This window comes from Triticum urartu, chromosome 2, assembly GCF_003073215.2.
Source record: "Triticum urartu cultivar G1812 chromosome 2, Tu2.1, whole genome shotgun sequence".
In the NCBI taxonomy this organism is placed as follows: domain Eukaryota; kingdom Viridiplantae; phylum Streptophyta; class Magnoliopsida; order Poales; family Poaceae; genus Triticum; species Triticum urartu.
The window spans coordinates 273,458,083-273,475,393 of NC_053023.1; the positions used below are offsets into that span (position 1 = coordinate 273,458,083).

General features: G+C 51.0%; 1 protein-coding gene across 2 annotated transcripts in view; it reads right to left on the reverse strand.

Annotated features, from left to right (window-relative positions):
- Positions 1-2,256: 2,256 nt before the first annotated feature.
- Positions 2,257-17,311, reverse strand: part of LOC125537025 (mediator of RNA polymerase II transcription subunit 14-like) — a 41,401-nt gene continuing 26,346 nt past the window's right edge. Inside the window, exons 5-9 of one of the 2 annotated variants that reach the window (XM_048700310.1) lie at positions 14,923-15,571; positions 13,733-14,676; positions 12,268-12,822; positions 11,852-12,192; positions 2,257-4,055 (exon numbers count right to left, since the gene is read on the reverse strand). In XM_048700310.1, coding sequence (XP_048556267.1) covers positions 3,260-4,055; positions 11,852-12,192; positions 12,268-12,822; positions 13,733-14,676; positions 14,923-15,571 — 3,285 coding nt within the window. In that variant the 3' untranslated portion in view covers positions 2,257-3,259. Of the gene's footprint in view, positions 4,056-11,851; positions 12,823-13,732; positions 14,677-14,922; positions 15,572-17,311 lie in introns of both variants that reach the window. The other variant, XM_048700309.1, reaches the window with a different exon arrangement.

Here is a 17,311-nt window from a genome sequence, read left to right on the forward strand (position 1 = left end):
TTAATAACATGGATCAAATAGAGTAATAAGCTTCATCCACACAAAACTCAACAAGAACTCATGAGATAAATTAGTATAAATCAATGCAAAACCTTATCATTCTCTACTGTAATAAATCACTAAAATTATTATTTAACATTGCATATAAAATGCCTCTACATATTTAATACTTCTATCCTCAAATAGAATCATTAAACAAGCAAATATATGCAAACAATGCAAACATAACAGCAATCTGTTTAAACAGAACGTCTGTAGGGAATGAAGAAGGATCCATACTTAACTCAAAAAATTCTGAAATTTTACCACACTGTAGAAAATTTATCATAGCTTATCGTGTCAAAATTTCAAGCTTTTATCACATTCTGACTTTTCTAGAGAATTCACGCAAGAATGAAAAACTTCCTGTTTTGAAACAGCAAGTCATATAGTTGCAAATTGAGCATGCCAAAGGCTATCGTTGACAATTTTATTGAAATAACAGATACAAAACATTATTCTAAATAACAGCAAACAAATCCAACTAAAATAAAATGACCCTCCAAACAAAACACATATCATGTGACGAATAAAACTATAGCTCTAAGTGAGGTTACCGTTAATGTTGAAGACGAAAGAGGGGATGTCTTCCGAGGCATCCCCAACCTTAGTTACTTGGGTCTTTCTTAAATATTACCTTGGGGTTCCATGGGAATCACCAAGCTTAGGGGCTTATCACTCCTTTTTCTTCTCATATCGATATCCCACCTAAAACTTGAAAACTTCAATCACAGAAAACTTAACGAAACTTCATGAGATTGGTTAGTATCGGTGTGTTTGTTTCAGCTCTAAAAACCGGCTCCACCGGCTTCTACCCCGTAGAAGCTAGAGCTGAAACAAACACCTGATTTTAGACCGGCTCCATGCAGCGGCTTCAGAAGAGCGCTCCAAATAATTGCACGTCGGTCTGGGAGCTGCCAATTCGGGCTTCTCGCAGCCGCAACCAGCTCCAAATCGTCCTTTTACAGTTTTACCCTGCCACCAATTTCCATAATACAACAAAATTGTCACGCAACGGTTCATTGGTGTTCTTAATACTCCCTCGCCCCGATAGAACACGCTCGCTTCCCTCGCCTCGACGACTCCGCCGCCACCAGCTCGATCTCCAGCCGCCGCCACCCATCCCCTCCTCCGGCGATGGATCTGGACCTCCTTGCCAGTGAAACTACCACCTCGAAGCCCCGCAGCGAGGCACTCGTCCTCCAACGCCCAGCAACACATGGAATCGAAGGCACCGCCCCGAGGTCCCTCACGAGCTCTGCCACCGTCATGAGTTGCCTCAGCGACGGCGTCCGCCGCCACAAGCTAACTTGCCGCGTCGGTGGGGTGATCCTTCCCGGGTCAACGTTAGGCACGCGCGACCTGCCGGGCGTGACTATGCTTGCCAACGACGCACACTGGGTCGTTCCGGTGCAGGCTCCATCTTGGCCTCGTCCAATTACCTCCGTCACCTGCTTCGCCATGGACACCCGCGAGCTCCCCGGTTCGTCCTGCTGCTTCGCTCAGGCACAATGCCGGTCTATGAGCACTTGTATATGAGCCATGATGTGCTAATTGATATGTACTCCCTCCGTTCGAAAAAGCTTGTCCCATGTGACAAGTTTTTTCAGATGGAGGGAGTGCTAATTGATGTCCAAGGTTTGGGTGCGTGCTTGTGCTTGCGTTCGAAAAAGCTTGTCCCATGTGACAAGCTTTTTCGGATGAAAGGAGTGACAAGCTTTTTCGAATGGAGGGAGTGCTAATTGATGTCCAAGGTTTGGGTGCGTGCTTGTGCTTGCGTAGCGCGCTCTGTGTGCTAGCTGTGTCATCGACTATGTGACCATGTGATATTTTCGTGATAAAAGTACAGAGAGGTCGATCGACTATGTGAATATGCAGTTCAAATCTGTGAAATAATTAGCCATTTTCAAACAAAAGAAAATTTAATCCGGTCATTTATTGTTAAAACAGTATAATCAGCACGACACGGGACATTTTGGTCATTTCAGCACATTTCAGAACAAGACGCGGCTACTACAGCACAACGACCAAGCGACTACACTTCAACTTCAACCTTTCAGCCACAGCTAGCAGCTACAGCCGCTCCTTCCATACGGAGCCGTTGCAACTGCAGCCAAAGAAGTTGCAACCCAAACAAACACCCCAAATTTGAGTCCTTTTCAAAGAAAAGAAAAACCTCAATACCATGTTAATAAACTACGGGTAACATCACACATATAAAGATAAAATGAGTCTATCAGCTAATAAATAAATTGTTGCATGACACCACAAATATGTTACTTCGGATAGTAATATAGACTAATAACATATGCATGTTATTAGTATAATTAACTCCCCACTATGGGTAGTCTGAATCTAAACACTCACAGCCGTCCTATAATAAATAGTACGCAAACCAAGCTGCATAGGAAATGGCATATCCAAGAAAAAAATGGGAATTTATCTCCACTCTTTCTGAATTGTCAACAATACATGCAACATAAGTAAGCATCTTCGAAACAAGTCCACCATCACATGCATATCGGTGATCACACCAAGCATAGCCGCTGTGCCTTCCTTGTGGGTATGAAACCAAGCAGACACCTTCAAATCTACAAGGTTTTCAACAGTTCACCGGGGTCGATTTCATGGAAGAGAGGAAACATAAGGGGAAGACCAGAGTCGGAGACCATTAAGTGAAACCAAAACTTTCCACTGTGTTCCCTTTTCACCTCTGCCATAGCCTGTGTCAGATTCTGGCATACACCGAGTGTTCGACCCTACCCTCTAACACTTTAACAAGCTCCATCGCAGTCCGCCCCTGCATCTCGAATCTAAATCCAATTCCTGCCAAAGAAAGGACTAGGCAAGTCCTCTGAGTCAGGGTTCTAAGGTTCATGGGGACATTGCTACTGCAGAGGGACATTGGGCAACACATGCTGCTGCTTCTTCTCCTGAGAGCTGAGATGTACATCTTCCACAAACATGCTTTTCAGGGGTTCTAAGGTCTAATCAGCAGCACACTAGCTACAAAGGTGAGCTGTACAAAACAAACAATGAGTCACCATAGAGTACCAGTAACCAATAACTGGAACATCATGAGCCCTCAGCTGAAAACACCAGTATGTCAGCCACCATATTATCAAACATCCAGTGAATTATTCAGTAGTGAGCAAGTCAGCAACTACCAGAAACACAACTCATAGTCTGGCTACAAGAATTCAAAATATGCATTTCATGCTCAAGTTGAGCCAGCAGAAAGCGAGCCATCTCTTAAATGCACTAGGCACAGTTGCAGTTGCTTTTGGACCATTTCAGCAACCATTTGCAGCCTTCCTCGGCTTGTCTCTCCACCTGCTGGCGATCCATTCACGGTCTTCACTGCTTTAACAACACTCTGCTTACACCTCTCCCAATCCTCGTGTTGCAACCAGCAAGACCTACCACCATGGCTGCCATCCATTGCAAGGTATGCGATATGACTAGTATCCCCAAAGGTGTACCTTAATCTCAGAGAAACACAAAATGGTAGCCAAGCAGCTCCACCAGATGTCCTCACATGTGGTGTAAGATTATGGTCAAGCACAAAAGTTAGGGTAAAATCTACTGAATTGTTGGCTCTGTCATGCTGAATATTACTCTTGGATAATAAAGAAGGTTCAGTATAATCATCTGAAACTGATCTTGGATGCTTTTCCAAACAAAGTTCAGCCTGTGCCCGCTCTGCAGCAGCGATGTCCCCATGAGCCTCGGACAAGCTTTTATTCCATGTAATTAGTTTTACAAATTCTTGTATAACTGAAATGGGCAGAGTAAGCAACATGATAAAAGAAGCAATCCTAGAAGCATCATAAGGTTCACAGACAACACATCTGCTAAAGTAATCGCATATCTCATGTATCTCAGATGGTGTTAGCTCTCCCTGAGCACTGCTCTGAGGAGCTTGCTGTTGCTGTTGCTGGTGGTGAAACCTCTTCACATTAAGAACTTGAAGGTGCAGTTGAACTCGCTGAACACTAACTGCAAAGACATAACCACTGCAGGAAAAACGAGTCAGAATACATTCAGGTACAATATTCCTTCAGGAATCTACATCGATGTTGGTGCATATTGACTGATGTGATACTAATATAAAATAGATTACGATGAATGTGATTTTGACCCTTGGTATATCCCAGCACTTAATCCTACCATTTTGATCTACAATCTAACATGTAGTAAAAGATTATGTACTTGTATCATTGCTCTTAGCGAGCAACCGTCCAGACTAGATAAGATCATAAGGTTGCTATTTCATCTTCTGGGTTCATTGTTTGAGATAACATTGCACTGATTATCCAATTACATACTATTGTTAGGGATAACATCTCAAAGGACATAAAAAAATTGTTAGGCACGTCTCTATGCAAGGATGCGCACAGATATTGCCTTGTGACCATGAAGTCGTGGATTCGAGTCCTGAAAACACCCTCTTGCAGAAACATAGGGAAAGGCTGCGTACAAAATACCCAAAGTGGTCGGACCCTTCCCCAGACCCTACACAAGCGGAGCTACGTGCACCAGGCTGCCCTCTTTTTCTTTTCGAGAAAACGCAAATGGCTTTTGTGTTTCATTGCATTGGAAAGGAAGGGGAATTCACATCCTCCTAGGAGGTAGTTTTACACAGCCAAGAAGGCCTCAGTGGACATCCCAGGATGGTGGCAAAACGACCCTGAGCCCTTGAGCTCCGGCCTTTGCCCAACATCGGGTCTCGTCTTTAATCCTGTCTACAAGCTCATTCAGCGAAGGCCTCACATGGTCGAAAACACACGCATTCCTATGCTTCCAAATCATCCACGGCACCAAAAGCACCACAGATTTGAGCGCCTTGCGAAGCGCTGGCGGTGTGAGTTCCTTTGCACGCAGCCACCAATCCATGAGCGAGCCGTCGTGCTCGGGCGCCGGTGCCGGTAGGCGTAGCCAAGATAGGACCTCATGCCAAGTCTGCCTAGTGAATGGGCACGCAAGCATCAGGTGCCCAATCGTCTCCTGTTCCTGGTCGCACAGAAGGCACCGCGGGTGGTGTTGCAGGCCACGGCGCGCGAGTCTCTCCGTGGTCCAGCAGTGATCTTGACACGCCAACCAGTGGAAGAACTTCACCTTGGGCGGTGCCCAGCTCCTCCAAATGAGTTTCCAGGAATTGCAGCTCGTCGCGCCCTGGAAGGTTGCCCGGTAGCAAGATTGGGCTGTGTAAACGCCGTTGGCTGTCCATCTCCAGAGCAGCCTGTCCGGCTCATTGGACAGCTCGACATGCTGAACTAGGTGCCGGAGCTTAAGGTACTGTCCAATCTCCGGGAGGCCGAGCAGGCCATGGATGCCACGCGCCCAGCTGTTGCCGGCAAGGGCCTCCGCCACCGTTCTGGACTTCCTGCGCTGTTTGGAGATGCACTGGAAAAGCATTGGCGCGAGCTCGTGGACGGATTGGCCGCCGAGCCAGCGGTCCTCCCAGAAAAGGGCTGTCCTGCCGTCACCGATGGCCATGGTCGTGGAGGCGTAAAAGAGCGCGCGCTCCTCCGTCGTGAATTGCAGGTCCAGCCCCTGCCAAGCTCGATCCGTGTCCGTGCGCGCGAGCCATAGCCAGCGCAGCCGGAGTGATAGTCCCGTGCGCTCGAGGTCCCGGACGCCGAGGCCACCATATTCGAGCAGACGGCAGACCCGGCGCCAGTTGACGTGGCAGTGACTACCGTGGGCGTCCGCGCAGCCGGCCCAAAGAAAACCACGCTGAATCTTCTCCAGTTGCTTCAGGGTTTTCTTTGGAGGCGCTAGCGCTAGCAGTTGATGGATCGGTATCGCGCTAAGCACTGACTTGACGAGCGCTAGTCGTCCTGCTTTGTTCATCAACCAAGCTTTCCAGGAGGGTAGTCGGCCCGCCACCGCGTCGACGAGGGGTTGCAGCTGGGTTGCGGATGGGTGGCGAGTGGAGAGCGGGATGCCCAGATAGGTGGCCGGCATGGCCATGACGGGGCACCCAAGTGGCTCCAACAGCCCCTCGCCGTAGTCGTCGGCATGAAGGATCGTGGCCGAGCTCTTCGCGTAATTCACCCGTAGCCCAGACGCCGTACCGAACACGTCCAGGATGCCTTTGACAGCGGCAATTTCCTCGGTAGTGGCATGGCAGAAAAGCATCACATCGTCGGCGCAAAGAGATATCGTCGGGATGGCTCGCCGGGGGTGCAGCTGCTGGAGGATACCCGTTTGTAGAGCGAGACGCATCAGCCTCCCAAGGGTGTCCACCGCCAGCACAAAGAGTTGTGGGGAGGTGGAGTCGCCTTGTCTCAGGCCGCGACGGTGCCAGATTGGAGGGCCGGGGACTCCATTGACCATGACCCGCGTGCTAGCCGAGGAGAGTAGAATGGCCAGCCACTCCCGGAATCGCTCCCCGAACCCATACTGGCGCAGCACTTGAAAGAGAAATGGCCATGAGATGGAGTCGAAGGCGCGTGTGAGGTCGAGCTTTAGCATGATCCTGGGCGCGCCAAGTTGGTGCAGCATCTTGAGGGATTTCCGGACTAGAACAAAGTTGTCGTGGAGGCTACGTCCGGCAATGAACGCATTTTGGTTGCGGCTGACTAGGGTGTCGAGTTTGGGGGCGAGGCGCAATGACAGGACCTTCGCGAAGATCTTGGCCACAATGTGGATCAGGCAGATCGGCCGGTAGTCACCAAGCTTGTGAGCGTCCGCGCGCTTAGGCAGCAAGGTTAGCAGCGCTTGGTTAAGCTTGCTGAACCCGCGGCCACGCAGCGTGTATAGCAGCTCGAAGACGTCCCATATGTCATGGCGGATGATGCTCCAACAGGCGCGCAGGAACTCCGCGGTGAAGCCATCCGGTCCGGGTGCTTTGCGCACCGGCATGCGTTTGACCGCGTCCCATATTTCCTCCTGGCTGAAGGGCGCGTCTAGGCATGCGAGGTCGCCGGGCGCGATGAGTTGAGAAAGGTCCAGCGTGTGCGCCCGGTCTACAGCAGTGCCCAACAAGCCATCGAAGTGTAAAAACACTGCGTTGACCATCTCCTCATGATCCGTGAGCACCTGCCCGTCGACGTCGAGGCTATATATGCGGTTCTTCTGACGCCGATAGGAGCATTGCCGGTGGAAGAAGCTCATGTTGGCGTCGCCATCCTTAAGAGACGCGATCCGGGCACGCTGCCGAGCGATCGTGCGCTCCATGGATGCCATGCCGAGGTAGGCGAGCTTGAGCTGCTTGCGGAGCCATTCCTCCGGAGGCGAGAGCACTCGGTCCTCCCGCACTTTGTCAAAGCGCATGATCAGCTCACGGGATATGGCAAGTTTGTCCCGAATGTTGCCCGTGGCCTTGGCGCTCCAGCTTGATAAGCGGCGAGCAGTGGCCTGGAGACGCTTGACCAGCCGCCGGAATGGGTCGTCGTCATGCACCGAGCTCCACGCCGCGGTAACGGTGTCATGGAAGCCGTCAAGTCTGAGTCAATAGTCCTCGAAGTGGAAGCGTTTGTGCGCTGCCGGCATGGGGGAGCAATCAAGCAGCAGCGGACAGTGATCCGACACGACCGAAGCGAGGCACCGGAGGTGGCATTCGCCGTGCGCATCTTCTCAGTCCGACGTGCAAAGGACGCGGTCAAGGTGCACTAGCGTGGGCGGCGATTGCTCATTCGACCATGTGAAGCGACGCCCGTTGAGATATATCTCCTTCAAGGCGAGGTCGTTGATGGCGCGGCGGAATCTACCCATCATGCGCCGATGCAGGCCACCCGTGTTCTTGTCCTCGGCGCGGTATATGAGGTTGAAATCACCACATAGCATCCATGGGCCGGGGCATGCCGCCCGAATATCGCGCAGCTCTTGGAGGAACAAGATTTTATCCGCGTCGTCTTGGGGTCCGTAGACCGTCGTCAGCCACCACGGCGTCCCGGAGGCCACGGATACCTTGGCCGTGAGCGCATTCCGCGTGAACAGCGGGTCGGAGATCGTGACAGCCCTGCTCTTCCAGGCCAAGAGAATGCCGCCTCGCGTGCCATCAGCCGGCAGGTATGTGAAGTCGTCGAACTCGGAGCCGAGAATGTCAAGCACAGTGGGCGAGTAGATCAAAGCCATCTTTGTTTCCTGAAGGCATACAATGGAGGATCCGGTAGTGCCCAACAGGGAGCGGATGGCACTACGTCGGGCGCGCGAGTTGAGGCCGCGTACATTCCAAACAGCGATTTTTAGTCCGTGATCCATGAACAAGAGGTCGACAATGAGTGGCCGGCAGACCTAACTGTCGCCGGCAACGGCCGTGCGAGTGGGAGAGGCGAAGCACGCTGGGATCTCCCTATCGACCAGGGCAGCGATGGCCTTGAGCACGGACAGGGGGATTGGCGCCGCGAACATGTCGTCGTAGGCCTTCATCTCGATGGCAGTGATCTTCTGGTTGGTGCCAACGATCCCCAATGTGCATATGATCTGCACATGGGCCCTCCTTTCTGCCGTTGGCGGCACCGCCACGGGTGCGGCCGTAGCCGCGGAGCGGCCTCGCTATGGGGCAAAGTTGAGGGGGCGACGTGGCCTCTTCCCGAGAGTCGGCAGTGACGCGCTGATGTGCTTCGTGGCCGCGGCCAGAAACTCGCCAAGCGTCCAGGCCTACTGCGTGGTCGCACGGCTGCGTGAACGGCGCATCGTGATCGGTGGCGATGCGAACCGTCCCGATGCCGGAGAACAGGGTTCAGGTGCAGGTGCAGGCGATCGCTGAACATCGTTGGGCGTTGGCGTGGAGGGTCCTCTGGGCCTCTGCAGGATGGAGATTGGCCTCTGGACCCCGGCTTCCGGCAGCCCAATGGCGGGCGGCCCGGCATCAGCTGCAAGAGGGAGCGCGGTTGGGGATTCGGCCATAGCATGGAGCGGCCCAGCCCCATTTGGCCCATCAGGCCCATCAATGGCGCTGCAATGGGGGGCACGGCCGCTAGTGCGATGGCAGTTTGGGCGGCAACCAGCGCGTCTCCTCCCGCCAGAGCCGCAGAAGTGGGGGCGGGGGACACCGATGACCGGTCAGCGGGGGTGTCTGGGCCCGCAGGATCGACATGGGTACGCGAGTCGCTGCTTTGCCCCGACAAGGCGGCAAGCGATCCTGGCCGTTCTGAAGCTCCTGGCGCCACGGGCTGCGAGTCTGGGATCTGACTCAAAAGGGCAAGATCCCGACACGGTGATAGATCAGCAGCGGCAGAAGCGGGACCCGCGGAATCGTCCTCGGGATCGTGGGAGGAGCCCAAATTTGAACTTCCCGGGCCTTCCGGCTCCTCAGCGACCGGTGAAAGCACGCCAGCTGGCCCCTGCGCAACCGACGCACGTCATCATTGGGTGCGACGGCCGCTCGCGTAGGATCTGCTGCCAAATCCTGCAGCTGTGGGCCCTTTCCTTTTCCTCTTTTGGCCCGGTGACGAGAATGAACAGGGCCCAGCTGACCCGGCCACGACAGCATGCCGTCCCGGGACGGTCGGACTGGAGACGCCGCCGCCGCGACCGTTGCCGGCCGGGGCCAGGAGGCCGCCGTGTTCAGCCCATCGGTCCGGCCAGAGCGGTCGCTGGCGCGCCAAGCAGGCGCGTCCATGGCCATGCCATCCACCCGGCCGCCCGGCGCAGCATCGGTACGCCTTCGTTTCCGGCCACGGCACCTTGCCCGACCATGACCGGGGCCCTGGCCTTGGCCGTGTCCATTGCCGGCGCCGCCTCTGCCGGGGTCGTCGTTAGCCTGGGCACCGGGAGGAGGCGCCCGGAGCGGGGTGGTGCGTGTGAGCGCGATGGAGACAGGGTACGTGAGCGTCCTGACCTCCAGCGCCTCCGAGGGGATGCGGGCCGGCAGCAGTTCGACGATCTCCAGGATCGCGGCGCGGCGGATGTCGGCTGGGTCGTGCACGCGAGCGGACAGGCAAAAGACGGCCAGGTCCTCGCGAGAGCGCGTGCGGGGGTGCAGCCGCTCGACCCAGCAACTCTCTCCGAGGATGTGCTCGGTGGTGGAAAGGTGCCAAGCTTGGGCGGGGATGCCGCGGAGCTCGAGCTCGACGCGGTGTTCAAACCCGCCGGCGCCAGCATGCGCGAGCTTGCACCGGGGCCGCAGCGACAACGCAAACCGTGGAGAGCTGATGAAGTGCTCGCCGTTGAGACGACGCATGGTGTCCAGGGAGGAGAAGAGGATGAGGAAGTCCTCGAGGTGGTGCACGTGCACGGTGAAGTCGCCTTCGGAGAGCTCGAGGGAGCGGTAAAGCAGCTCGGCCACCTCGGCTGTGGCCACCTGCGGGCTGTTGCTGGTGATGGATGCCACCATGGCACGGCCAAGGACCCGCTCGGACTCCTCCATCTCCGTGGACTGCGCCATGATGACCCGCACGGGCACGTCGGGGCGCGGGACTGGGGACGGGGGGGGGGGGGGGGGGGGGGGGGGGGGGGGGGGGGGGGGCGGGGGGGGGGGGGGGGGGGGGCACGGCCAGGGGCGTTACGGCGAGGTCGCGCGCCGTCGTTGCGTCAGACGTCGCAGTCGCAAGACTCATGGCCTGAGGTGAGGCAGCATCTGCATCGGACGTCGTTGGTGCAATCACGAACCCGTTGGCGGTGGTCGAGGCATCTGAAGCACAGCCCAGCAACCTCCTCCGGAGACGGGCTGCGACGGCGAGGCGGCGAGTGGCTGGCGGTGCCGTCCTGGCTCGGGCGGCGACGGCGATTCCTGCGCCGCGGTGGCTGAAACGCGGTGTACCTCCGAGCGGGGGCCAAGGCGTTGCCTGGGCATGCGGGCGGCCGGCAAGGTGCGGCCGGGGGCTCTGGCAGCCGGCGGCGCAGCAGGGGCCGGCGGGGTGAGCGCGACGTCCCGGTAGGAACGCGCCGAGGACTCGCTCTCCGAGCTGAGCCAGCGGTCGCCTGAGGACACGCGCTCGCCGGAGAGGGTCACCCGGCGGTCAGCAGGGTCGGCGCCTGGGGCCTCCATGGCAAGGGCGAGGGGGGAAGGGGAGGGCTAGGGGTGGGCTGCCGGCGTAGAGCGACAGCGGCAGGCAGGGGCGTCTCAGAGGGGCTAGAGGGTGGGAGCGGAGCTAGGCAGGAGCGGAGCCATCGCCCTCGCTGCCCTCTTTTCTTAGCATCTGGTATATAGTGATAAGAACAAGTTTTCCCTGCATCCTGTTAACCAGATCAAATTTGTTGGGGGGCGAACTGCCTAATTTATAGGAAAAGCAGAATTGTTTCTGTTCAGAAGAATGGATCAATTCTCCTTCCAAAGTTTATCGCCCAAATCTATGGTCTCATCTTTCACCTAAAAATCCCTACTTCAACCCTTGACATCCATCCCTTCTTTTGTACTCACTCCGTCCTTGGTACAATTTTGTACTAAAGTTAGTACAGAGTTGAGACACTTATTTTGGGACGAAGGGAGTACAATATATATGAACAAGAAAAACTAAACATTAAAAATAGGACAAGATTAATGTAAAGAATGATAAGAAAAATTTGCACAACTCTGGGAACTTTCCATGTGCAACTGTGTTCTAATAACACGCATCTAGTCGTCCAATTGCATCATATTAGGCCATTAACATATCAGAAAAGCTGGGGATATTTTGGCTTTCTGTAAAGTATAAAAGTTGGGGATATCTTGGCTTTCTTGTACTCCCTCCATTCCTAAATATAAGTCTTTCTAGAGATTCCAAAAGGGACTACATACGGAGCAAAATGAGTGAATCTACACTCTAAAATATGTCTATATACATCCGTATGTAGTTCCTATTGTAATCTCTAGAAAGACTTATATTTAGGAACGGAGGGAGTAGATACCATGCTAATATATGAATAAATTGCGTCTTACCCCACAAAGAAGCGCAGCGCTGGCTGTTCTTGATCCAAATTCAGAAGTGCACCTTCATTATCTTTCAAAACTGACCCCAATATATCTTTCAGAATATCACGCAATTGCGCAAACAACCATAGAACTCCAAGGTACTTGAGAATGCCTCGCAACACCTTCTTAAGGGCAGCATGAGGGACCCAGCCACCACCATAGCCACCATCATCTCCATGCCCGATAAAAGCTGTGTTCAATTCTCCTTTCATATGCACAGGAAGGTTAGTGTCAGGAGAAAGGTGTGCAGGAGCTCCGTCTCCTGAAGGTAGTGTGGCATTGCCTGCTCTACTCACACTAGCTGCTATCTGACAACCAACACCTGAAGTTAGCTTAATTCCCCCAGGAGTACCACCACTCAAGCGATTTGTAGTAGTAACTACCTGTTGACTTCCAGATGAAGTATTGGCACTAGTATGTCTAGCATTCAGAAAGCTCGGCTCAAGAGTATTTAGACCCTGAGCAATAAGTTCCATTATGAATGGTCGAAATTGTGGACAAGGTAAAGATCCACCAATTGAAGGCCCACCTTTTGGAGGGGTTGCTGGCTGCAGCCAGACCTGATCCCCAGCAAAGCAGCGCATGTCAACAGAGAACTTATTGCGATATATAATGCGTATCCAGTATGGCCCACGGAGCACAACAGAAACATCAAAAGGCATCAAAGAACTAGGAACTAGTCCATGACCAGTCCGGCCTACAGCAGAGAGCATAGAGGAAGTCTGAGCATCATGACTGTTTATATGCACAGTAGTTGATGACGAACCATTTGCCAAAAGAACATTGTTTTGCTTTTGTGCAGAACCGCAAACAGCAGGGACAGCAGGCATCTTTGCAGGACGAATTGCACCACCAAGGGAAAGTAAAGGACCTGCTGTCAGTCTGATGCAATCCAAAAATGATGCCACCTCATTGCAATTCACAAAATCCTCCAAAAACTGCATTATGGAAACATGATTAAACAAAAGATTGACAATATCTCGTGCAAATTTCGTATAGAAGTATGCCAAGTCTTGTTCATAGTTTAGAATGCCTAAGTAGAAAATTCAAAAGTCTGGCGCAACACATAGATTGGCAGAACTCTCTGCACTTTCTCAGTAAAAAAAGAATCATGCAAATAATGATATTCTGTGATCACATTTTGGTCAAACTGAGCTTAAATCGACCAATGCTGCATTTCAATTTTGTTCATGAACCAAATGCTGCAGACAAGGAAACCAAATTTAAACCACCAGTATTTGACAACTTCAAGTTACAAATAAAACATGCCATGGTAACTGCTAGTATTCCAAACATAAAAATATGCACTTTGATCAACAGTTTCCATGTAAGACTAACAAATACTACCTCCGTCTCAAAATATAAACGTCTTATATTTTGAGACGCTGCAAAACGTCTCATATTTTGAGACAGAGGTAGTACAAAACAACATCATATCTGAACAAAAACAGTATCTAAACTTTTAAAGAAGTCGAATAGTTCAGTTGGATGCAAGTGACTATAAAGTGAGCAGCCCGGTGCACGTAGCCCCCACTTGCGCAGGGTCGGGGAAGGGTCAAGTGACTATAAAGTGGATTGAGAACAAATGTAGTTTAATCACTGAGATGACTGCAGTTAAAAAAGGAAAGCATGCACAACTGCACACCGTACTGATGCCTATTATACCAACCTCACTGAGATCTTTATCAATATCCAATCTAGTAAATGAGGTGATGCATTTTCAAATATAAAACTTCAGTCAACATGTTACCCCAAATGAAGCATAATCACAAGTCAGCCAAACATGCAGTAATGTAATGCACAGTTGCATATACTGTGATGCAGTACGCTTGTATCTAAAAACCATACCTTTGTGTGTGGCCAAAGATGATCTGGTGAAATACGCATTGTGCAGCCAACCTTACCGGCCTCCCACTCGACAACAAAGTGAACCATGGGCATGGCATTGGCACCATAACTGAACCACAAGTTCATCAAACCAACAGCGTTAATCCGGAAATTTTTAGCCATCTGGTCCGATAACCTGTTCCTGAAACCTTTTCTTGCATGTAACTTTGCCTTTGTAGCTAACTGATTCTCAACTAATTTCTCATCTACTTTAACACGAACCAACCTCCGCATTCCACAAGCAAATACACGAGCATTTGAAAGTCGTCGTAATTCTGAGACAAGCCGCTGTATACTATCAGCCTCAACAGAGTTGTAAGTCAAAGTGACCCCATCATAGTCAAAAGAGATGTGTGAATCCATCTCAGAAGTGTTTGCAATGCGAACACGAGAACCCCATTCTGTAGTATTGCTGCCTCCATGAAGTTCCCACAGTGCAGCATAATATGGATCGTTGATCCTAACACCCCATGACATGCTTCCAGCTTCACCAAGACGTAAGCATGTGTGTTTCCAAGAACCATCTTGAGCAAAAGGTAGCCGTAACCAAAGATTAGAGGAGGGTGTCCCCAGACCAACTTCTTCTACATATGGAATGTTAAGAGAATTCATCTGGGTAGTCAGTTGAGCATATTTGATACGAAGCGAACAATGCTTTATGACTTGAAGAAGCACAGAAGCATATATATTTTCTGTAATACAACAATTTCCTTCTCTCAGTATAGTTCCATAGGTGAGTGTTGTTCGAGATTGCACGCTGCTTGCATCTTCTGGCAGTTTTCTTCTCTTTCTTGGCCCACCACTGATTATTGATCGCTGTAATGATGGGATGTTCAACAAGAACTCTGAAAGATATCTCTTTCCAGATGGAACTTCAGAGCGTAAAGCGGAGATATTCTCCAAACCTGACAATTTCCAAATAAAAGCATAACATTAAGAAGAAAACCTCTTTATTTTACATAAAAAGCTATTTGAATATCAGAGACTAAAAATTCTAATTTTGGTTAATGTGCACAGTACTATAGTTTGGATTATTTGAGAAATCAAGGCAAGGAGATTTATTTTCATCCAGAATAACATGATTTCTCGAGATCTAAATTAGCTCAAGTCATGACCGAATTAACAAGCTGATAGCTTGGATGGATGATCACCTGCAGGGACCAAAACGGAGGTCTCTGTACTATATGCAGACTTCAAATTACTCAGCAGATAACTGTCCAAAGTGACACCAGAAGTGACTTTTGCTGTGTCAATGTTAGAATGTAGTAACTCATCATCCAGTTCAGGTGGGCCAGCTCTACGGCTAACCCCCTGACGGACAACTTTTTGAGAACTCAAATGAGTTGAGGGCGAACTATAAGACAGCCAATTTTCCTTACTTGGAGAATCTCGCTCATATCCTAATACTGCCTTAACAACAGAAGAAAATGAAGGCTTTAGAGGAAGAGACTCATCAATTTCACTATGCCTGGGAGACCCATCTTCCATGCTTTGTAGCACCTGCAATTTCTCTACATCAAGAAGATTTGCAATGCATTCATCTTCACCTAGTTGCATCTGGCCAATGTCAATTCTGTTAAACCTTACAACTTCTTTAGTGTCAGTGGTTGTATCAATGTTAAACCTGTCTTCTCCGTCAATATGCACCTCAAGCAAATAAAAAACCGGCATGAGGTTGTCATCAAGTTGCATCAGAAGATAATAGGCATTCGTACGCCAAGGAAATCCCATAACCATAAAATCTGAACCATACAGTATGGATTTTGGTATCTTCAGAGTAATCTGACACTCAGAGTAAACCTGGAACAAGCACCAGAAAAATAAATTTAGTGTATAAGTTTTAAGATAGTACTATATGAACGAAAACAATCAAATATAGAAACGACGTTTCACTATGAGTATACACATAAAAGGCTAATAGTTCTAAAATGTTTGGGGCCCTGACAGATATAAATGTAACTGTAACACCCCGGATGTAATTTACCTTATTTGTATCTTCAACTCTTGCCGTTTCCGGCCTAAGTTATTTTATTTTCCTTGGTGTCGGGTTTTTGTCTCCGTGTGTTGTTGCCTTTGTCATGCATCTCATATCATGTCATCATGTGCATTGCATATGCATACGTGTTCGTCTCATGCATCCGAGCATTTTCCCCGTTGTCCGTTTTGCATTCCGGCGCTCCTATCTCCTCCGGTGCCCCTTTCTACCTCTTTGCGTGTGTGAGGGTTAAACATTTCCGGATTGGACCGAGACTTGCCATGCGGCCTTGGTTTACTACCGGTAGACCGCCTGTCAAGTTTCGTGCCATTTGGACTTCGTTTGATACTCCAACGGTTAACCGAGGGACCGAGAAGGCCTGGTTTGTGTTGCAGCCCAACACCCTTCCAATTTGGCCCAAAAACCACCAAAACCCCTTCCATCATCTAGAGCGTTCGATCACGATCGCGTGGCCGCAAACCGCACCTCATTTGGAGCTTCCTAGCTCCCTCTACCTTTATAAATAGGTCCACCCCCGAAATTTTCGGGCAAACCCTAGATCCCTCCCTCTCTTTGCGCGCCGGACACAAACCTCCGCCGGACACGTCCGACTTACCTCCGCGGCCGCCACGTGTCCGCCTCCCGTTGGCCGCCGCTTGTGCCCACGACCCGGGAGCCCGCGACCGGCCCTCCCCGGTCCATCGGCGCCCGCCGCCGCATCGTCTCTCCGCCGCCGCCTTCCCCGACGCCGGCGCCGCCCGCCACCGCAGGCCCCGGCGCTGACCACCGCCACCACCATTGCCGACCGTCGCGGCCGCCTTTGAGCTCGCCGCGCGCCACCACCGCCACCTCCGACGTCCTCCTCGTCGCCGGCGACGCCATCTTCCTCCGACAACCTTGGCAACTCCGGCCACCGCGTTCTTCATACCCGGCAGACCTCGGCGGCCGTGCAGCTACAGTGCGCTCGGATCTGGATCTCAGATCTAAAATCCAGACGGTTGACTTTTTCCCTACAAACCCTAACTTTATGCAAACTTTGACATGCTATATCTCTGCATCCGTAGCTCCGATTTGTGCCTGTAGCATATCAAAATGTTCGTCTTGACGAGTACATCATTTCATCTCATTGCATCATTTTTATTTGAGCTCATCTTGATGCCCGAAATGCTGTTGAAAGAGGGCTATGTGATACATTTGCCAGATCTGTTTCATCAAATAGATATTTGTCATTTTTGTCATGATTAATGTGTGCATGATATGCTTCTGAGCTCTTCATGAGTTTTGTTATATGCCATGCCATCTTTACAGAGGTGCTTACCATGTATTTTTGTGATATGTGTGGTAACTAGCACAAGCTTGCAAAGTAGTGTAATCGGTAATGCTGATTTCAGGGACTTAGAATTTCACTAAGTCCTTGTTCTGTTATTGTCAGTATGCCATATGTTCATGTTGTTTCCTAGTGATCCGTGCCTCTTTTGAGAATGATCAGTAAGGATGTTTTGTTAACCTTGTGGTGCTCTATCCATCCATGTCTTTGTTTGCATTTATGAAGCACCCTAGCTTGA